This window comes from Pseudorasbora parva, chromosome 12 (assembly GCF_024679245.1).
Source record: "Pseudorasbora parva isolate DD20220531a chromosome 12, ASM2467924v1, whole genome shotgun sequence".
In the NCBI taxonomy this organism is placed as follows: domain Eukaryota; kingdom Metazoa; phylum Chordata; class Actinopteri; order Cypriniformes; family Gobionidae; genus Pseudorasbora; species Pseudorasbora parva.
Genome location: NC_090183.1, coordinates 17393741 through 17417717, shown reverse-complemented (window position 1 = coordinate 17417717; position 23977 = coordinate 17393741). Strand labels below are relative to the sequence as shown.

At 35.8% G+C, this 23977-nt stretch overlaps 1 protein-coding gene across 1 annotated transcript in view; it reads right to left on the bottom strand.

Moving 5' to 3' along the window:
- Positions 1 to 23977, bottom strand: part of prkcaa (protein kinase C, alpha, a) — a 173930-nt gene that overhangs the window by 95722 nt on the left and 54231 nt on the right. The window contains exon 3 of the mRNA XM_067459379.1: positions 22963 to 23045. Within this exon, the coding sequence (XP_067315480.1) occupies positions 22963 to 23045 (83 nt within the window). The remainder of the gene's footprint in view (positions 1 to 22962; positions 23046 to 23977) is intronic.

Below are 23977 nucleotides of genomic sequence, written 5' to 3'. Positions count from 1 at the left end.
GTGTGCATGAGGTGTATCCTTCACGGCTGGAGATAACCCACAATTCTTTGCGTCTCCGCAAAGAATTGTGAAAAAAACTGGCACAACCACCAGATATACATGCAAGCAAAGGTGTGGTGTTTAAATTAAGAAGTTCAAGCTTTTTTTTTTTTTTAAGCTCTATTACCTCAAACAGATAGTTGTGGTCAACAGGATTTAGTGTATTTAGTGTACAACTGTTTAGTGCATTTTAAACGTTTAGAAAAGTACGTTGCTGTCAAGACAAGAAACATTTCATAGTCATTTTCAAGTTATAAATAATTTTAATTTATATAACTGGCGTAAGAACGCAATGAGGCTGAACTTGTTGGCATAGCAACATGATCCTTCCTACCTGTCCTCCGGAGGACTCAGACTTCGAAATTTAACGAAATGAGACACAGCTAATGACATTGTAAACTTCCAAAAAGTCACTTCTTCTTCTTTTGCCTTGAGACTGGGGGTTACCATCAACATGTCTGTGGACACTGCCCAGTAGCGGTCTGCATGTGTAATAGCATATTGACGTGGACAACAACACAGAAGTATAAATGAAAACCGATGCGTAATTTGCGACATAGAGGACACGGCGTAGTTCCAACTCAGAAGTATAAATCAGCCTTAAGACACATACATACACTGTACAAAAATATAATACACAAACTCTTGATTATTTCGAGATAATACTATTCTCGACTATTCTCGGTATTTGGTGATAACCTCAAAAGCAGGATATTTTCATTTTAATGTTTTTTCCCCCATTACTACGCAACCACACCTTTCTCAACTCATATCCACTATTACTGAGGCAAGCATAATGCATCGATTTGATTCTATATAGATGTAGTGTTAGGAACATTATTCACATTTGATTTACAAAGACTGCATATTGTATTTGAGGTTTGTCAATACGATTACTAAAATTGTGGAAAATGGCTGATGATAACCAATTATTAGATGGTAGTTAAAAATCAACAATATGAATGAAGACGTTCTATTTAATGCTATAACATCCTCACGCTTTAAATTTATATATTTCATCTCGCTCTTATACTTTGTTTGTGCATAAAACTTTATAAAGTTTATTTTGTAAGAACAGAGAAATGTTTGAAAAAATAAAACAGAAAAACACAGCTATTTCAGTGCGCATGTTGTGCACTTGTAAATTACGTGGGCACTTTGTCTTCTGAAGCAAGCGATCGGATGATCAAAAGCAAAAACCCTGTTAGCGTTTTTCACATTAACATGGATTTTAATTAACATGAAAGCCCATTCTAGATATTATTATTTTTTAAGGCTAGGAGTTGAATCGCCCACAGCCTTGAAAACAAAAACGTACTGGATTTGCATGAAACATAAGAGACGTCCTTTTATTCAAAACACAGAATTAAGACTAAAGGTAAGTAGCTTCCATCATAGACTCTGTAACATGTAACCTGTAACCATTAAAAGAGCAAATATTATCCTTTAACCTTGTTGCCACACATAGACAAATGTGTTATTAAAATAATAGGCCTAGTTTAAATTAAATGGTTGACTTACTAGCTTTTTTTTTTTGGTGCCCATGTTAACAAATGCAAGTGTTTACATTGGAAGCGTGAGCAATGCCACGTGTCTGATGTAAACACTCTTTATTGTCAACATTCTTACTCTCTTGTAATTTTTTTATTTCTCCTCCATTGCTAGAGGGCAATCTACTGCCATTTCAACATATAAAATGTTCTATTATAGACTAATGTTGGTATGGCTTAAGTTACTGAGATTTGATGATAACATAAGTATAATATGATGGCATATATTTGAAATCAAAGTGGTAAAGAGTGTAGGGGGGAGGTTCTCTCTCATTTGAGGCTTGTGTTAATTAGCTCATTCCCGCCATCCTCTTATTATTAATGCATCACTTAAGGTGTGGCAGTTATAAACCTGACTTCAGTTTCTAAACTGTTGTGGATAAATTTGATCTCTCCCAATAAGGTGTGTGTGTGTGTGTGTGTGTGTGTGTGTGTGTGTGTGTGTGTGTGTGTGTGTGTGTGTGTGTGTGTGTGTGTGACTTCTTAGAAGCTTCTTTCACCAATCTTGGCCCATTCCTTGCTTGAAACCACTTTTACCACAGCTTTTTCAAATTGCACCAGTTATTGTTAATGAGACTTAAACCTCAAGATACACAATTCAGTCTCTGTGCCAAAGGCATCACCATCTTTGCCAACATGCTACTTCAAAGAATGCATGATGTCCTTCATAGAGTACAGATTTCCACTTCCTGCAACTGCAAAACAGCCCAATACCAAGACATAACACTTCCATGTTTGACCATTGCTTTGCACATCACTCCATAAAACATACTGAAAAGTCATTCCTTTTCAGCAATTCCCTGCCATGTCTATGTGCGCGCACACACACACAGAGGGGGTGGGGGTTGGTTGGGGGTGGGGGTGGGTGGGGGGGGTGACAGACACTGCTTGATGCACTGTAGGTGGTACAAGCAGGGACGCTGCAAGCCAGGGAAGAATATGTATATATGCGTGTCAGTGTGGAAAAGGGGTCTAAATATAGTCACAGCTGCAGCTGTAGCCTGTGATATAAGGGAGAACACGTTCTCTGGGTTCGGTCAAGCAGTGACACTGGGCTAGGCTTTAGACTGATGCCATCTTCATACAGACCTGCTTTTACATCTGACAGTGGCTATTTTGTTATTCTGAGCCTGAATGTGTGTAAGCAGATAAAGGGTCCATGCATCACAATATAACTTGCAGTGTATTCTGACTGTATTCAAAATTTGCTATGCATTCCCCTTAGGACAGATTTCCAAGATCCAGAGCCACAGGGTGCCCACAGCGATTTCAGGTGATTTACATTTCCAGACAACTAATTGCATATTACATATTCAGTAGAGTATCATTGTTTATTCACACACATCAGTGAAAATTATAATTTATTCTAACACCTCAGTGAAGTGTTTACAGTTTTTACTTTGTTAATTTATTCTGAGAAGGCTAATTGTTTTGGCGACCTAAGACAAAGACATCACTGTGTATACATTAGTCATTGTATTCTTGATAGAAAACTGATAAAACTATAAAACAAAACTTCCCTTTTAAAAAAAATATTGTTATGTAAACAATGTTATGTGTTACACTCCACAATCAGTGTGTTATTCTGCCTGTATATGAGAAAGAAAGCTAAAGGAGCACAATGAAAGGTCCGAGGTGCATAAATATATATATATATATACATATATATATATATATATATATATATATATATATATATATATATATATATATATATATATATATATATATATATATATATATATATATATGTGTGTGTGTGTGTGTGTGTGTGTGTGTGTGTGTGTGTGTGTGTGTGTGTTTGTGTGTGTGTGTGTGTGTGTGTGTGTGTGTGTATCCTATATAGTACAGGCCAAAAGTTTGGACACATTACTATTTGTAATGTTTTTGAAATAAGTTTCTTCTGCTCATCGAGCCTGCATTTATTTGATCAAAAATACAGAAACAATTAATATTGTGATATATTATTACAATTTAAAATAATTGGTTTTCAATTTATTATACTTAAAATGATAATTTATTTCTGTGATGCAAAGCTGAATTTTCAATATAATTCCTCCAGTCTTCAGTGTCATAAGATCCTCCAGAAGGATATCATTCAATCGTATCATATCATTCTAATATGGTGATTCATTTTCAAAGTTGGAAACAGTTCTGCTGTTTAATATTTTTTTCATAACCTGTGATACTTTTTATAATACTTTGAAAAAAAAAGCAAATGGTTTTAAAAATAGAAATCTTTTGTAACAACAATATACACTGGTCAGTAATTTGGGGTCAGTCATTTTTTCCTTTCTTTTTTTTTTTTTTTTTTTTTGAAATAAATCAATAATTTTATTCAGCAAGGATGTGTTAAATTGATTAAACTGATAGTAAAGGAGATTTATATTATTTGAAAATATATGTTTTTATTTTGAATAAATGCAGTTCTTTTGAACCTTTTATTCATCAAATATATTAGGCAGCAGAACTGTTTCCAACACTCATAATAAATCAGAATATTATAATGATTTGTGAAGGATCATGTGATAGACTGGATGTCACATGTGACACTGAAGACTAGAGTAACAATCATAAAAAATCCGCTTTGCATCACAGAAATGTGAATCAATTATATTTGAATCAACACAATCTTAGAGCATTAACTAATTAATGAGAATCCTAGCTTTGGTGTAATGAATGTATGATGTCAGACTTCATTGCCAGAATCACTCTGTGGTTATAAAGTGCGCAAAAGCGACTCCCAGCTGCCACCACTCAGCCTCTTCTTCTAACTCCTGACATTTGGTAGATGGAACCCATTCACCTCTTACAGCCGCACCTACCAACCAATCACTTCCTGCTGCTAGTAACCCACAGTGATGAGTCTTCCAGCTCCCATGGCAACAGCCAATCAAATCTAACTCCAATAAGGCCACATCCTGAAAGAAGTGATTATAGCTTCAAGAGCAGTTGTTCTCAAAAATTCTGTTCAGGATCTCAGACAGTACAGAGAAATAATAACTTAAAATAGTTAAAAAAAAAATAAGAAAATTAAATGTCCAAATGCCAATGGTTTTATTGAAATTCAACATATGCAATGTTATCAAAATTCTAAAATGTAAATACACTGTATTGGAACACATCACTCCAAATCATTATTCAGGTGTTCCCATCAGTTCCATGGCCACAGGTGTATAAAATCAAGCACCTAGGCATGCAGACTGCTTCTACAAACATTTTTGAAAGAAAGGCTCACTCTCAGGAGCTCAGTGAATTCAAGTGTGGTAATGTGAAATTTCCTCCCTACTAAATATTCTATGGTCAACTGTTAGTGGTATTATAACAAAGTGGAACAAGAGCAAGTCACAAAGTGGTAAGCCTTGTAAAATCACAGAACAGGGTCAGTGCATGCTGAAGCACCCGGTACGCAGAAGCTGCCGACTTTCTGCAGGTTCAATAGCTACACACCTCCAAACTTTGTGTGGCCTTCAAATTAGCTCAAGAACAGAGAGCTTTGTGGAATGGGGTTCCATGGCGGAGCAGCTGCATCCAAGCCTTTGATTCACCAAGTGCAATGCAGAGGTAAGATGCAGTGTTGTAAAGCACACCACTACTGGACTCTAGAGCAGAAGACAAGTGGGACCCACTTCATATTAGGTGGCCTTAAGTACTATGTACTAACATTTTAATTAATCATTTGATACAATGCACTTATTGTGTACATACATGTTTTTACATTGTACTTACATTTTAATAATACCTGCATGTAATTACGTGCAGGTATTTACCTAACCCTACGCTTAAACTGACCCACACCACCACACCTGTCCCTAACTCTACCTGTATCCTACCTCAATATCAGCAAAAGTGCTTTACAATACAATTTGAACACAGTAAGTACATTGTACTTACTGTTTGATGCAAGTACATAGTACTTAAGGCCACCTAATATAAAGTGGGGCCGATAGGTGTTCTCTGGGGTGATGAATCACGCTTCTTATTATTTTCATTTTAATGTATTTTTATGATTGTTTTGTACACCACTTTGGTCAGTGTAAGCTGAATTTAAATGTGCTTTATAAATAAAATTGACTTACTTACTTCTCTGTCTGGAAAGAGTCTGGCTTTGGCACCAGGAGAATGGTACTTGCCTGACTGCACTGTGCCAAGTGTAAAGTTTGGTGGATGGGGAATTACAGTGTGGGGTTGTTTTTCAGGAGTTGTGCGTGGCCCCTTAGTTTCAGTGAAAGTAACTCTTGATTTTTCAGCATACCAATAAATTTAGGTATGGGAACCTAACCCAATTTTGTGGGAACAGTTTGGGGATGCCCTCTTCCTGTTCCAACATGACTGCACACCATTGGACAAAGCAAGGTCCATAAAGGCATGGATGAGCGAGTTTGGTGTGGAGGAACTTGACTGGCCTGGCTGAGTCATGACCTCAAGCCAATAGAACAACTTTGGGTTGAATTAGAGCGGAGATTGCGAGCCAGGTGTTCTCATCCAACCTAACCTCACAAATGCGCTTCTAGATGAATTGTCAAATATTCCCATAAACCCACTCCTTAACCTTGTGGAAAGCCTCCCCAGAAGAGTTGAAGCTGTTAAAGCAGCAAAGGGTAGGCAAGCTCCATAATAAACCCTAGGGATAAAGAATCGGAATAAAGTTCATACGTTTTTGGGATGCCTGCATTTACATCCTCATGACAATATAGTATAGCCACCTTACCTATATAAGGAAGAAAAATAGCAGGCAAAATGAGAATATAATCAAGACTTTTCATAGAGAAATTCTTCTATGCCAGAAAAGTGGTGGACAAAGTACACAAATCAAGTAATTGTGGTAAGACAGCAAACCCATAATGAAATATTACCCAAGTAAAAATACTCCTAATTTATTTATATTTAGTTACAAGGTTTTTAACCAACACATTTTGAAAATGTGTGTTTTTGTCCGTCTTTAAAATGGCCACATCTAAGGCAGTAAGTGTACCAAGATTGCATTTACTAATGGATAAGGTCCATGTGGTCACTCGTTTTCTTTCTGTCATTTGACCAAAATCGCATGTTATTATTACAGTTTTAAAGTATAAAAGTTTCCCAAAATCAAAATACCAAAGTACAGATAGTTAAAAAAAGTAAAGTATACTAACAATGTAAAAATACAGTGTAATTGCCCATCTTGCATTATACGTTCATTGTTATAAGCTTGCAATCAATTGAGCAGATGTAAATGTGAGTGTAGAATTCGGCTTGGCTCAGCCTGACCTTTTAAAAGTCAACTCTTAGCAGGTGGTATCAACTTACTCTAGCTATGTTTTTTCATACTGTGTTCATAACTCATGCTTTACACTCCATCATCCCCTCGTCTTCTCACATCATTTTTTTGCATCTTCAGTTTCTTCCACCATTATTCCTTTCTTTTGTCTGACCAGGTGTTTCTGGTGCTCTTTTGAGCATGTGGGTACCACACTTGTCATATCTATGTTTTATTTATAGGCCCAATTACCATCTCTTTCTCATGGAGTGTCAAGCTAACTACGGGGTGTCACACCAATACACTATAATTGCCTGGGCCATTTTCAAAGCTCACATTTACAGCAACACCAAAACAATTCTATAGTGAACTCTGAAGTATGCTAAAGCTACAGTTCCATTTTTTTTCTTCAATTTATCCAGTCAGACTCGCATTTGAAAGAAAAAATTACATAAAATTATATATATATATATATATATATATATATATATATATATATATATATATATATATATATATATATATATATATATATATATATATATATATATATATATATATATTCAAATGGGAGTCTGACTGGATAAATTGAAAAAAAAAGTAACTGCAGCTTATACACGTTGAGGTAGATATATATATAAAGGGCAGGCTTGTGATTTTGGCAGGCTTGTGATTAGGGAAATTCATGGTAAATAAAGAATATTTACTGGTTCAAATCTATGTCAGGACAGCTCCTCTGGTCACTTCTGTGGTCAAAGGATCTGTTCTGGTAGACCACTTGCTGTTTCTACCTGGCAAGAGTTGGGAATATGCAAAGATCGCAAAGGCCTCTTTAAAAGCCTCTTAATTTGCATGCTAGCAGACAGAAACTGGAAGTCTGCTTTGGGTAGCCTGTATCTTGCCTGACATTCTTTGCTTATAGTGGAGAAAAGTAAATAAACAAAAAAAATGATTAAAAAAATTGTTGAGGCATGTAGATGTACTTTTTAGAGATGGGGCTGAAATCCCATTATAAAGATTTTGTTTTTTAAATATATGGCAAAAATGTATATTTTGGCAAAAAGTTATTATATTCTCTTGGAGATGTACATAAACTTGACACATATGTAAAATATAATTTATAGTCTGTCAATAATAACAAAATTAAGCCAGACTTTGGTTTTTTGGTCGTGTCCAAAAAACTGAACTCACCGAGCTGAACTCACCTGTCTGCATCCAATTAGTACGTATGAATAACATTTTAATGCAGGCTGTAAATGCACACTTCACAAGATCTGATAACATGAATTGGATTGTTTACCTCTATGTTGGAATTACCCTGAGCAGATTATTAAAAACTGCTTAACTCTCATCATCTGCGTGTGTGTGTGTGTGCGTGCTTGCTTGCACACCCTGAGCGTGACAGAAGCCTGGGCCTAGATAGGATTGTAGCGGTGTGTTTTTTCAGTTTGGTTTTGTTCGTTTTTTTTGTTTTCCGTCACAATGGACCTCCCTGCAGTTAGACTGTTGTGTCTTGAGCAGGGGGACCACTCCCTAGAGGAACACTTAACCTCTCCTATTTAACATTGTGCCTGGACAACATATTTTTTTACACACACTCAGCAGTTGGAATTTGTTTTCAGTTTGTACCATTAGTTTGTAGTCATAGTTGTTAAAGACTGCTTAACCCTCAAAGGTCACCAGCATGACCGCCTCAATTTTTATTCTTATCAGTGCCAAAGAGACTGCCAAATAGATAATGTTAATCAAATCGAAAACAAATATTCTCTGTTTGAAAAGAGTGAGATGCAAGTTGTTTGTGAGCCTCTTCATTAAGCGCTAATGCTGCCACAGCCGTGAAGCACACATTTCGAAAGTCAAATACTGACACGCTCCATGCAAGTCGAAAAAACATCAGCTTTAGTGTACTTTAAATAAGTAAATTTTGAGATACTGTGAGGAATAATCCTGGAATAATTTACCTTAGAAGAAAAGCTGTTTAATTTCAAGGACCAACGGATCCAGCCGAGGATTGTGAGGTAAGTTTATTATGTTAGTGTCTGAATATTAAACTCGCAAAAAGGCTGTTTAAATGATAATCCTGCTGCAACATAAAATGTCATAGAAGTAAGAATGTTTATACAAGATTTATTTGGCCTATTTTGGACAGATTATTAAGTGTTTACTGTAAAATAGCCTAGTGTCACATCAATAAAGCTTTTGTTTGCCAATTTCTGCTCATAAATACATATAAATAAATATATACATATAAATATACAGCACCAGTTAAACGTGTGGGCACATCACTATTTAATTAATGTTTTTAAAAACTCTCTTATGCTCATGCATTTATTTGACCAAAAATACAGCAGCAAATCAATTTAAAATAATGTTTTTCTATTTTAACATACTAAAATATTATTTATTTCTGTGATATTTTTATTTGCCATTACTTAATTTATTCATTCAAGAATAATGAAAAAAAGTATCACAGGTTATAAAAAATATTCAGAAGTAGAGAGGTTCCAACATTGATAATAAACCAGCACATTAAAATTCTTTTTGTGACACTGACTGAAGTAATGATGCTGAAAATTCAGTTTTGCATCACTTATACTCATTTGCAAGTATATTAAAATACTATTAAAAATCGTCCTTAAATGCGTGCTCTGTGCGGACATGCACATTTTAGTTTCGGTTTTGAATTAGCACCAATTCAGGGGCGGGCTACTTGAATTGTGGGTCCATTAGCAACAACAACACCATGCAATAACAAACTTAATTAAACAGGCACTTTTACATTAAGTTTTGAAACCAAATCTTCCGCGATCCTGCTGAATGAGATCTGACTCCTGCTGCGTTTGTGATGCGACTCTTGTTCGGATCAAAATCATTCAGTTTTTATCTGTACTGTCTGTTCTCTGACGGTGGAGGCGGTGCCACGGTGTGCGCGTGATATGACCGGTGTTGAGTACGAACACCGGTAACACAGACCACACAAACTATCGTAGCAAGCCTACAGCACAGGTTTTACAATATGGATTCGACAGCACCGCCACAAACAGTGAGTAACAGTGTTCATTAATGCTTTATCTGAGATCAGGAATATCTGATGTGTAGCTAATCATTCAAGTTCACACAGACTTTCTTTAGAAATCGTTTAATACTGTCAGTCCTGCTGGCCGTCTTGATGCATCAGTGAATCAAGCTAGTGACTAAAACCATAAACTTCACGTTGTTTCTGTTAGTAGCATGAAACAAATCTGTTATTTAAATAACTAAAGAGAGCGATCAAAGAACACTCCTTATGATGTTCGGATCTGTCAATCACACGTATATCTGCAGTGCACACTTGGCCAAACGGCCGTTAAAATGAATGACGCTGCTAACAGAAGCTCTTGCTGTATTCATGTCGATGTCATGTTAGTTGTTAGTTGTGGTGAAAGCATTATGTGTGAGAGAAATAATGTTGAAAAGTTCTCAGATACAAAAAAAAATAAACTCACGCTCACAGCGCTCTCAACAACTCGTACAATAACACTTTCTCAGCAATCTTTCCCCAGCTCTCCGTTTCTCTCTGGACTGGCAGTGCTGCTTGTGCCTGACTAAAACACCCTCTCCGCCACATAATCTAATACTCATTTAAAATGCAAAGATGCCAGCTAATCACAACAGTGGATGTTTTCACTGAAGTCTCACAGCAGACACACCCCTTGAAACAGAGCATTCAAGCCAGAGGGCTAATATCAGTCTATAAAAATGCCTTTATTTCTAAATCATGACATTTTTTGATGTAAAAAAACAAAACAAAAACCATACTAACAATATAAGTGCACCTCAGGAAAGATTATAAAATAATACAAAAATCCATGCCATGGGACCTTTAACATGAACAAGGAAACATACTTTTAGTACTATACTTATACTTCTATACAATATTATATAAGTCTACACCATCTACATATTAGCCTATTTTAAAATACATATTGATCAAGGCTGTGATATTTCTTAATTTTACTGACCCCTTCAGGTGGTGGAAGTTCCCCTTTGTGGGGACTCTTGTTAATATCTATATTTTCCAGCTCATTTTCAGCTAGAAGCTTACATACAACTGTGATTATGTAAAGCATGCATTGCTCACATAGTATAGTAGCCCAGTTTGTGCTGAATAACGTGTAATGACACTATATGTTTATCAGCAACTGAAAAAGCACAAATTTTAGAGCATGTTGAAACTTCTAAAGGGCCCCAAAACTATGCAGTCCTCTAGGGGTTAACACTCATCTTCATCTCTGTGTGTGTTTGCACAACCTGAGTGTGACACATATATAATGTAAACAGTAACTTTTATTTTGGATCATGTGATTAATCGTAATTAATAGATTGCCCAGGACTATTAAGCTAATAAGTGTTGTTAGAACACTGCCATTTTTGCAACAATTTGCAATGTCAAAAAAAAAAACATATATATATTGTGTAGCTAAGTAGCTAATTAACATGCTGTTTTTTTATGTACAGCCCAAATAGAAGCTACACCATATCATAGGCATATAAAGGGGTATGAATAATACTAATATTAATAAAATACATAATATGCCATTATTAATGATTAATTATTTCAAAAGTTATAGTATGAACCCTTATAAAAAGGGTTCTATTTAGCACCAATAATGTTTCTGCTATTGTTACATGCTGAAGAACCCTAATTTGGTACTGTCCTATTGAAGAAGTTGGCCTCCCACCAAACTATTTACTTGAGCAGGGGTGTATTTTTGTATTTTTGAGGGGGGCAAAATATTATGTATGACTGCTGAATTGGTTTAATTTTTTCTCCTTTAATTTGAAATATTCCCCAAATTGTTAACTACACCATGAAATATCATATATACCGAATCTCAAGTGTGATTAAATGTGTTTTTACCTGCCAAGGTCATTTACAAAAACACTTCATACACCTGCAAACTGCTCACAATATTTTTTTCTCTCAAATCTGTCCAGCATCTCCTGACTTAAAAAAATAAAATAAAAATGAAAAAAACAAACATGTTTTTTACTGATCATCTGCAAACTCATCTTTACACCACACTCACCCACAGCTATCTCTCTTTAATTTAATTTAATCATTTTATGAATCAGCATCAGTTATTCTGTTATACAGATGTGGACTTAAAAAGTTTGTGACTGAAACCCACACAGCACAGGCATTTCTTCTTCTTTGTTGTGCTTCACATAATATCCACCAGGTGGTATTTGGGACAACATACTGTAACTCATTAAATATAGTACCTAGACATGATCAGACTTATCTTGGCCACTGCTGGCCAACGATTGACAATTCAAACACAACTCAAATGCATAATAACTGTTACTTTAGTTTCATTTTCAAAAGCAAATATAGTTCCTTGTGTTTTTTTGCTGCTATATTTTTTTCTCAGTGTTTTGAAAGTTTTTACTCATCCTCGTGAAGTTTTCATCTTTTATTCACACAAATTATTACTAAATTTAGTGAACTGATTGAAGTATTATTTATTTTAAAAATAGATACAATTGTTTTTGCACTGACAGTTGAACCATTAAAAAGCACTAAAACAGCTGAGTACCTTTTATTTTTTTATAATTACCTTTTTGTTTGTATGTAATGTTCTCTTTAATTTTCCTTCTTGTGTTATGGTGAATCTTGTGTATTTTTCCTCTGGTGAAACAAGTAAATTATATATTATTATATTATAATATATTATAATATTATATTATAATATTATTATTATTATAAATTATATATATATAGTTTAAATAGTAAACTATTTTTACGAGTAGTGTAAAAGTGTTACACATGTGCTCTCCATCAGTAGTATCCAGCATAAAATAAAATAAAAAATGAAGTCTCCATAACAAATGCACCATGTAAAGTCAAGCAAGCAGTAATAATAAAATCATAAGGGTCACACTATTACAATAAATGCTAAGCTCTAAACCAGCAAAGCAGAGCAATGCCCAACATATTATTTTCAATATGTCTGAACTAATTATATATATATATATATATATATATATATATATATATATATATATATATATATATATATATATATATATATATATACACACAAACAAAGCATTGTTAATATCCTGCAATGTGATTGTTGTTTTTTCTCTCCTTTAAAATCAGGGAAGTGCATGTTCTGGGAGAGCACGGAGAGCACATGCCTGTTTGGGCCTGTGTAGTTGGCTCATTGATGCTTAGTGGACATCCAAAAGATCAGGCCTCCAGTGGGCTGAGGGAGCTAATGGATTTGTAATGGAATCAATGAGGCATGGAGATTTTCTATAAGAAAAAAAAAGAAAAAGAAAAAAAACTGCTACAAACACAAGCACACAGAGAAAGAGGGAGCTCTTAAAGACAGCATTGGTCCACAGGGCCGTGAAGCAGAAGCAGTTTCCAGAAGAAAGTAACCATAAAGACACCACAAAACAGCAGGCTGGAGGAGAATACCTCACAGAAGCCATTAGTAAGCCTACTGTACACGTAAACTGTGCAGATGTATGCTCTAATTGTGGGAGAGAAAAAAAAAAGTGCTAAAATCTTTGGAATGGATTTTAAATTATGAAATGTGTTAGACTGCACTGACAGTATCACTGAAGAAACTGTGTCAAAACTCTTCTGCTTATACTTTTTTATACTTATATTATATACTTATACTCAATTTTATACAAAATGGGATTGTGAAGGAGAACAACAAATACACAGACATGCATGCGTATGGTATGTGGAGAATTTTGTGAATGCCCAGTAAATTGTATGAGTGAAGTCACCATGCGGGTCTAAACATAATCACAGATGATACAACAGACAGTGACCTGCAGCAAAACATCAAAGATGACTGTTACAGTCCGGAGGAAAAGCAGAAGATAAGATCATATTACATGCTACATCTGAGATTGTGTTTTGTGTGACGTGTTCATACAAATTAATATAAGATTGAGAAAGGGAACATGAATGGCTTAAACATGCATAGATTTAAAATTGTACGAATCTTCTCCATTATTATAAACTCAAACAACAACAACGGCAACAACAACAAAATCAAGCACGACATATGGTTATTGTGTGCTCAAGTACTCAACGGCTTCTGACAGTGATGAGTAGTGATTGCAGTAGTCGACTACACAACTAGTCTATGCAAGCCCTGCACTTCTCTAAGGACAGATGAAACAAGAAGTTCAAGAATAACACGTATGAAGCTGTATAATATGAAACACAAACCGTGTAAATACAAGAAGCATCACATTGAATGGGGGGGGGGGGGGGGGGGGCTCTTCTGGAGTCTGTACCAGTTTACTAGTGTAAACCTAATCTGTGCCTTATGTGCCACCAGCATAGCCTGACAAGCCAGACCCACATCAAGATGTTTGGTCTGGAAACTCACCATAGACAGGGCTCAGTCCGAGGGGCGGGATAAATGGTTGTCTTTCAAACTCCCTCTGCATGCGATAGGATAGCGGTACACCAACCGGAGCAACGACGGTGAAGGGGAGCTCGCTGACTGATTAAACATTCACCGTATCCGGTCGGCTAAACTCCGAACACATCTTCCCTTTTTAAGAATGACCTCAGTGCCGCTCTTTGTTCTTTTCTCAGAGGAAAGCTTAACTCCAAGTCTTCCGGAGGAGCGGGCAGAGCTGATTCGAAAGACCGCCGCCGTTCGCCAGTTTCTGTGTTTACTAGAAGACTGTGTTACTAGAAGCACGCAAACCTCTCATCTCATTTTTCTCATTCCTTATTCATCTAATTTTGGGTAAAGAGAGACAAGAGGGTCAGTGAATAATGACATAGTTTTCCCTTCAGCTGTTTATCTATTTTGAGATTTAAAAAAAAAAAAAAAAAAAACCTGTTTATCATTTAAATGTAAAGCATGCAAATGTAAAATGTAAAGCACATTGCTGGTATAGTAGTAGTAGTATCAACTCAGGCAGACTGCAAAACACGGATGGTCATGTGATCCATAAAGGGGCCCATAATGGGGCAGCATGCTTTATGTAAAATAAACATGCTTTTCTAGACCACTGGTAGGTAAAAACTCATTACTTCAATCCTATATTAATTTTACAGGAATAAAGTGCGCGTCAGTCTATGTGAACCACTATAAGAAACCCCTGCAGTCTCAGTAAGAAATCCCAATCAGAGTAGCATTAATGAGTAGCATTAATCTAGCAAACACAACATTTGGGTTTGATTATATGCCAGTCAATAAGTGAATATGCCTCTACAATATTAACAAGCTTCTGTTTACACTTGTGTGTACATATTACAACAGGAAATTGTCAACCAATTAAAGCTCTTTACTCAAGACAGATGTGAGCTGGCTGGTCTGACCCCTCTCAGGAGCTGGGTATTCATTTACAACTGAAATGCAGAGAGCTCTCAAGGTCAGTAACACAAATATATTTGCAATGTTATTACTCCTGGAGTTTCAGCTAATCACAATGAAAAAGACTGTTTGCGTGTTGCCCTTCACAACCTTTGTTCAGACTTTAAACACTAGAAACACAGAACGCTCGATTAAACCATTTGCATACAATCTCAGTCTATGCACAGATTCTGTGAACAGTTCGAACTGAGAATTATTCAACGGCTACAGTATAACAGTCGTCCATGCTGTGCTCTATAAAAAGGAGTGTCTCAGAAGCTTGAATGACATTCTGACATAATCTCTGGTTACTCCACCACTACACCACATGCCAAGAGAGTTCACACACTACGTACAAATACGCATAATGTATTTATGGTCATGTTAATAGAATGTTTGCTTAAGAGTGATAATTTGTGTGTAAAAACTCTTCTAAGACTCTTCTAAGGTTTAAAAGAAATATACAGCTAGTAAATGCAAGTAAGATGCAACATTAAACATGATGAAGCAAAACAATGAAATATAATTTACTAGTAGTGCAATGGTACTGTAGGTGGAACAATACACTCAATTAAAGCTTGACTGCAGCAATAAATTTATAGCGAATTTATAAGTGTAACAAATGAAATAAGACCATTTTAGCACACTGCTAAATTTTGAATGACTATGGAGCTAGAAATATGACAAAATGATCTGAATTTGAATTATATAAATCTGAATTATTGACAAGTGTAATCTAACAAAATTGAATATTATGTTGCATTTTATATAGTTCTGAATTTGAATTTTTAAATGTTAAATATAGAACATTTGAAATTGAACACATCTGAAATGTTTTTCTGTCGAAATTGTATAGAAATATTCTATTGTATAGATATTTTGTTCTGAATTAATAGACTGGAAATATTCAGTTTTTTGAAAATACAGATTCAATATTTCAGTCAATCAGATTCAATATTCTAAAATTCAAACCGATTCAATATTCAGAAATTCAGATCTTACAGAAAGTAGACCAGAGTTCATCATCAGGGAAGAGTAAAGGATGTCAGAAAAGTTGAACGGAGCACCATCTGATCATTTAATTTCCTATTTGTAATGGAATAAAGAGAAAATCAAACAACCCTTTTATACTTTTTTTGTTTATTTTAGATTAATGCATGGATAATGAGATTTCGGCTAGATTTCTACAAATCGCTGATCAGTGAAGAAAATCTCAGCATTTGACGTCATCTGTCATTCTCCAGGGCTGAATCCAAAATTGCCCCCTAAACCCTCATTCACTATTCCCTACTATAGTCCACTAACAAAATTGTTAAATTGAACAAATGAATAAAAATGAGTGCGTGAAGTTGGACAATCTTTGAGTGTACATTGGCTGTATAGCTATTGTAGTGTGGGGTTGAATGAGTGGTTTCGGACAATGGCTGTCGCCTCAAATAATGCCCTATTTGAGGCGAATGGGGCGATTTCGGATTCAACCCATGTCCGTTCAACAAAATAATAATAATAATAATAGATTTGATTTATAATGCACTTTTCATTCCGAAGAATCTCAAAGTGCAACAAAGGGAAAAAATAACAAACAAGTAAAAAATATAGAATACTACAAACTAGGGGTGACCCCTAATAGTCGAAGATTCGATGCATCGATATGCAGGACCGGATTCGACCGCTGATCTCATGGTCGAATCTTTGCGGGTGTTATGAAACGAGGATCATACCATTTTGGCAATATGGGGGTGCTCAATATTAGTGTTATAAAGACGTGTCGCGGCGCTGAGCGATCGCCCCTTTAAGGGCACTGAGCTTCGCACCGGACGCGCCGTGCTGCGCCTTTAAAATTCGAACACATACACCGACGGCGGCATTCGACGCCTGTCCGCGGCTATTAAATGTATATTTCCCTCAAGTCGTGAATGTACGTGCTGATTTCACCCTGTGCTACAAGATACACTCATCGTGCAGCTCTTCTGTCAGAAGTCGATTCAAAATTGAGCTCACGCGGATATAATGTTCACGTCTGCCTGAAGTGAGATAACGTTACCTGAGACACGGCGCTGAGCTTCAGTCCGGTGTGAGACCCCCTTCAGGCACAATCGGCTTAAGAACGTGCATATAAACGCACTCAAAGTGTTCTTTTCCTCTGTAGGCAGGTATTTTTTTAGGTTTATTTATCAAAATGTTCTTTTATATATTTGTGTGATGTTCTGTGTTTCAATCGTGGCTTTTAAATGTTATGAGAGAACGGTTTACGAATGTAGTGTAGCCTAGTTTTGATCACTTTATTAAAAGTGGTGGCTGTGTGCCGTGTGTAAAGTAAAATAAAAATAGTCTTAGCCTCCTACTGACTAGTGTCCTGCCTTTTCCAACCCGTTTATACCGTTTTTGTTTTTTTCAGTCTATGGTTTACACACACACATAGATGATTCGACTTTTGGTCGACCATAGAGAGATTCGAAAATTCTGATTCGATTGTGTAAATCCTTAGTCGGGGACACCCCTACTACAAACTATCAACTAGAAAACTGAACAGAAACAGAGCTGATGGTGAACAGAACCACCAATAAAATACCACCTATAATAGTGTTATAGCAGTAGTAGGCTACCGCTTCTTAAACTGTACCGGGCAACTTAAATTGTTTCACAGAAAAAAATGTGTATGCGATATATGAAATATTAATCAGCACCCGGCCTGTTTAATTTTTTTATTGTGCAGTAGGCCTAAACCACACGAAAAATGAGAGATCTACCCGAAATCTCATTATTCGTGCATTAATCTAAAATAAACAAAAAAGTATAAAAGGGCCGTTTGATCTTCTCTTTATTCCATTACAAATAGGAAATGAAATGATCAGATGGTGCTCAGTTCGACTTTTCTGACATCCTTTACTCTTCCCTGATGATGAACTCTGGCCTACTTTTTGTAAGATCTGAATTTCTGCGGTTTGAATTTTAGAATATTGAATTTGATGATCTGAATTTCTTCTTCATCTGAAATCTTCAATCTGTCTTTTCATAAAACTGAATATTTCCAGTCTATTACTTCAGAACAAAATATCTGCTGTTTGAAAATACATGTCTATACAATTTCGACATAAAAATATTTCAGATGTGTTCAATTTCAAATGTTCTATAGTCAACATGTAAAAATTCAAATTCAGAACTATGTAAAATGCAACATACTATTCAATTTTGTTAGATTACACTTGTCAATAATTCTGATTTATTTAATTCAAATTCAGATAATTTTGTCAATGCATTACTGTTAACACTATATATAAATGTCAGCTCTTAACCAACATTTCATAGATGTTGGTTAAGAGCTGAAGTGTGTAACAGAACGCACAGAACTGCAGACATAAACATTGCTTTTAAAATAGCTTTCTTAATACACTAACAGTCAGCCATTGAAAAAACAGTCCCACCCCTAACTCACCAATGAATGGTTTACTTATAGTTGTCTCTGCATATTAAGCTGGCATAGAAGAAAGTATTAGAACACCACAAAAGTCATATTTCAGCCTTAAACTTAAGGTTTTGTTTTAACCTTAAATCAATTATTTTTAAATATTTAGAATATTCAATGTATTGTAAATGCAAACATGTACAGTGCATCCGGAAAGTATTTACAACGCTTCAGTTTTTCCACATTTTGTTATCTTACAGCCTTATTCCAAAATGGATCAAATTCATATTTTTTCCCTCAATTCTACAAACAATACCCAACAATGACATTGTGAAAGAAGTTTGTTATAAATCCTTGCACATTTATGAAAAAAAAAAAAAAAAAAAACATTCACATGTACATAAGTATTCAGTCTTCGCTCAATACTTTCTTGAAGAACGTTTGGCACCAATTGGCCTCAAGTCTTTTTGAGTATGATGCTACTAGCTTGGCACACCTATTTTTGGGCAGTTTCTACCATCCTTCTTTGCAGGACCTCTCAATCTCCATCAGGTTGGATGGGAACATCAGTGCACAGACATTTTCAGAGATCTCCAGAGATGTTTAATCGGGGTCACGTCTGGGCTCTTGTTAGGCCTATGCTCATATTGACCGTTCAACCGTTAACCGAGAGTAAGAATTTTGACCGATTAACACTATCAGTTAAACGGTATAAACATGTTTTTTTTGTTTGTTTTTTTTACTCACGGGGCGCGTCGGCACATGCAACGAACCACACGTGCCAACACAGACATATTTCGCAAAATGAAGCAATGGGAAAGAAGCATACTGTGTGGGACTATTTCGAGGGTGACGAAGTTACATGCTAAATAAGCTATGCGGTATTACAATATAGCAGTAGTACAAGCTCCTGACTGGTGGAGAAAAGCAAATAAAAGTCGCTTCCCGAGTCTGGCCGCTCTAGTGAGGTGTCTCTGTATTCCCCGGGCATCGGTGCCATCTGAAGCCTTGTGGTTTTGTCCGACATCTTATCATAAATCTCGGCTGGTGGAGACAGTGTTTTTTTTTTTTTTTTTTTTTTTTTTTTACATTGGCTTACATTGTTGCAGCAATTAAAATAGTTCAGTTTGCATTATATGCAGGGCTCTAGTGTGAATCTAGGTTCTGTTGTTGAGCTGTTCTGTATGTTCTGCTGTTTGCACAATAAAATAAACACATAAAAAAAGTATTTTTAACGGGTCACAGATACTCCTCAATTGTATTTGTATGTAATGCCAATTCAGTATTATAATCTTATCAGTTAACAGTTAATAATTAATTAATGAGCATTGGTTATCAGTCGGGAAAATTAACCAAAATGAGCATCCCTAATTAGGCTAATCAAGGACAATCACAAAGTTGTCCCGTAGTCACTCCTTTGTTATCTTGGCTGTGTGCTTAGGATTGTTGTCATGTTGGAAGAGGAACCCTCACCCCAGTCTGAGGTCCAGAGCGCTCTGGAGCAGGTTGTCTCTATACATTGCTGCATTAATCTTTCCCTCAATCCTGACTAGTCTCCCTGGACTAGTCTCCTCGCTGAAAAACATCCCCACAGCATGATGCTGCCACCACCATGCTTTACTGTAAGGATGGTATTGGCCAGTATTAGCCAGGTGATCTGTGCCTCGATCCAATCCTGTCTTGGAGGTCTACAGACAATTCTTTGAACTGAAGACCTCAGTGAGGATGTACTTGAAAATGCACGCTCTATACTGACTTCCGTTGTGTTATCGGTAGTGCAATTACATTCATAGATGACTAATGTGCTTGCATTTCACTCACGCTTGATGTCAATGTCTCAATTTATGATTGGTTACTGCCAAATTAAAATATTACAGAGAACGTTCAGTTATTAACTATTAACTAGTTGCTTATTAGCATGCATTTTACTAGAATATTGGCTGTTTATTAGAACTTATAAAGCACATATTAATGCCCTATTCTGCATGCCCTTATTCTACATCGATTAATCCTACCCAATAGCTAAACTTAAATGCTACAAAAATGACCTTTCTACCTATTAAAGGTGTCATGAACTGTTTAAAAAACAAAAAAATTATACTGTTGTCTGAGGTCAACTAATGATGTTCATGTGGTTTTTACATTTTAAAAACATCATAACTAATAAGTAATAGGCTATTTTCTACACTGGTTTTGAGGCTCTCTCTAAAACGCTGGGTTTTGATGGGCGTGCCGCACTGGAGACTTGGAAGTAAACGCCCACTGATAGGATTGGATAAGATTTGCATATTTAATGAGCTTAAGCTCCCCTGCCAGTTCAGTGACATGAGAGAGGAGAGAATGAGGGAGAATTGCAAACGCAAACTCCTAAACGTCTTTATCAAACAAAAACAATGTTTTATTTCTCATCGACCCGCGACTGTTTGGACTATTATTTTTATATTACACATAGCCCGCAAGAACGGATGATATAAGCGTGAACCACGCGCAAACACATTCACGTTCGGCGCACGCACCGCCCTTCAGATGTCAACTCGAGACAGACTGAGAGAGAATAGCAGAAAAAGAACGCAATATAAAAACCCGTTTTACTCACATGTGTGATGCACCATTCCTGTCGGATCCAAATCCAGCATCGAACAGAGATTTGTTTACAAACGATTCCGCAGTTCCACCACACATGGAACTAATGTGTGAAGTTCCACCACATATTCCTAATATTAGGTTTCGAAGGAAGCTTATGCAGCGACTGTGTTCTTCCACAACCAGGAATAGCGCAATATCTTGCTATCTTTCTTTGCATGTTTGTTGTTGGCTAGCACGAGCCCTCCTTGAGTCGGTGGGCGAGGCTACTGAATTAGATGTGCTGTATAGGTGGTGTTTCGTCTTGCAATGACGTAAGTATGAAGCACAAGACTGTTTGCTTGGCCTGGTGTCTATGAAAGCTTTTCTTTGACTAACATGGAAGTTTTCAGCTCTGAAACTTAGAGGATAATCTTATATTACCATGACCTTTTATATATCAAAAGCTCAAGGGAAAGTTGATTTCTCAATTCATCACCCCTTTAAACATACAACAAAATGAAATATCTATATTGTAATTCTAAAATTACATTTAAAAGATTAAATTACTCAAGAAAATTACTCGTATCATGAAATAATATTTTGGTCATCCCAACGTGGGAATGCAGGGCAGGGCAGGGCTATGTTGGTCAAGTGAGTTTTTAGGGTTTTTTAAAAATATATGTATTTAATAAAACAATGAATAATAAGATTTGTACCTTTTAGTTTTACATTTTTTCAAGGGCTTGTTTAAATGTATATTTTTTATAGTACACTACTGAATGCCAAAGCTGCAATTTAAATTATGTTAAGTAAAATTGTTAAATTATTGTGATAAATTAGTCGATAGATTAATAGATTATTCGATAAATTAGTCGATAGATTAATCAATTTTAAAACAGTCGTTAGTGACAGCCCTAGACATTTTGGTGCGTTCAAGTCCTCCTAGGATGTTCGTATTTATGACGTGAGAAGACATTATGTGCCATATGTGACATAAAGTCTCTTTGGTCAGGGCAAGATGGCGGTGTACCTTCTTTTAATGAATCTCATCATCTTTTAATGAAATATAGAAAAGTTTGTTAACCCTGCTTATAGAAATGAAGAACAAAGAATGCGCATCAGGTGAGTTTTAATCTTTAAAGTTTTTAATCTATGAAGCCACTGTAAAAATAATAATAAGAATCGTTATATATTAGGCTTATTGTTATATTACAATGCTAGCTTACTTTGTTGTAAATGACAAAACCTGACAGTGTCATTGCTAAATACCAAGTGTCACTGAACATCTCAAGGATGATCAGTGGAAACAGAATGCACCTGAGCTCAATTTTGAGTGTCATGGCAAAGGCTGTGAATACTTTTGCATTTTTAATTTTTAATACATCTGCAAATATTTAAAAAAAAACTTCTTTCACATTGTCATTATGGGGTATCATTTGAAGAATGGAAAAAAAGGAATAAATAACTGAATCAATTTTGGAATAAGGCAACAAAATGTGGAAAAAAAGAAACACTGTGAATACTTTCTGGATACACTTTATTTTGTAAGATGAACATTATTCTTTCAAGCTAAGGGTGACAAAGTACCTGTGCTCTCTCCCAGGTCTCTCCCAAATTACTAAGTTCACATTTACTTTAGAAAGATATGTCAAATGTGAAAGTGAAACATTGGACAGAACCACTGTGTGTGTGTGTGTGTGTGTGTGTGTGTGTGTGTGTGTGTGTGTGTGTGTGTGTGTGTGTGTGTGTGTGTGTGTGTGTGTGTATTTGCATACTCACATCTGTGTCCGGCCCTTTATCAGCTCCAGGGCATGAGAATGTGACAAATTCATGGCAACGTTTATGGACCACAAAACAGCACACTGAGAAAGAGAAAGAAAGAGAGATGTTTGTTACATTTGCAAAATCACACAAGAACTATAAAACACTGGTCAAAAGATATGACCAAACAGTTCAAACGGTTCAACAGTTTTGTAAATAATATTAATAGACAATCTACTATTTTTACATGCGTGTTCTTTATAGCATCAGTGCTGAGGATAATAATGTACATTGTGAATTAGCAGACTTAAGTCCTACACCAACATGAAAGACTCAAGTGTAAAATCAACACCAGCATCATATTTCATAGAGACAGCAAATGATTACATTATAACAGAATACATATTCTGAAAGGTTCTATTGGAACTAATTTCTAGATAAAATAATGTGGGAATGTCTTTTTGTGAAGTTTTTTTTTTTAAAACAAATATCAAGTTATAAATCAAAATGAATAAAAGTAGCTTGAACAGATTTTTTTAGTAGGAAACCATTTATCATCTTGTGGGAACTGAACAAAAATACTCTAATCATGTTTTTGAACTAGGCCTGTCACAATAATCAATATATCGTACAATATATGTGCATGACCTCAATATTTTTTTGTGATGCAATATATCGCCCATTATGTTTACATGATAATGACACCAACATTTTACTGGATTGTGCTGTCATCTTGTATGTTTTCTGTGACGTACGTGGAAGTGGTTCACGGGCAGTTCCTTCATACACAGAGAGGTTATCGACAGGGGAAAAACAGGCACCATTTTAGGCGTTATATTGTTTTCCTGATAACTACTAACAGTTAAGTAGTAAGCCCAAGGAAGAATAAGCCCAAATGGACTCGATTTCAAAGCCGCAATCCCCTGTTCCGGTGCACATATAAATGTCAACGCAGAATACTATTTATTACATTGTTTTACATTTTATTTAGGATAATTAATTTTTTACCCTTAATTTCCATGATCTAGAGAAT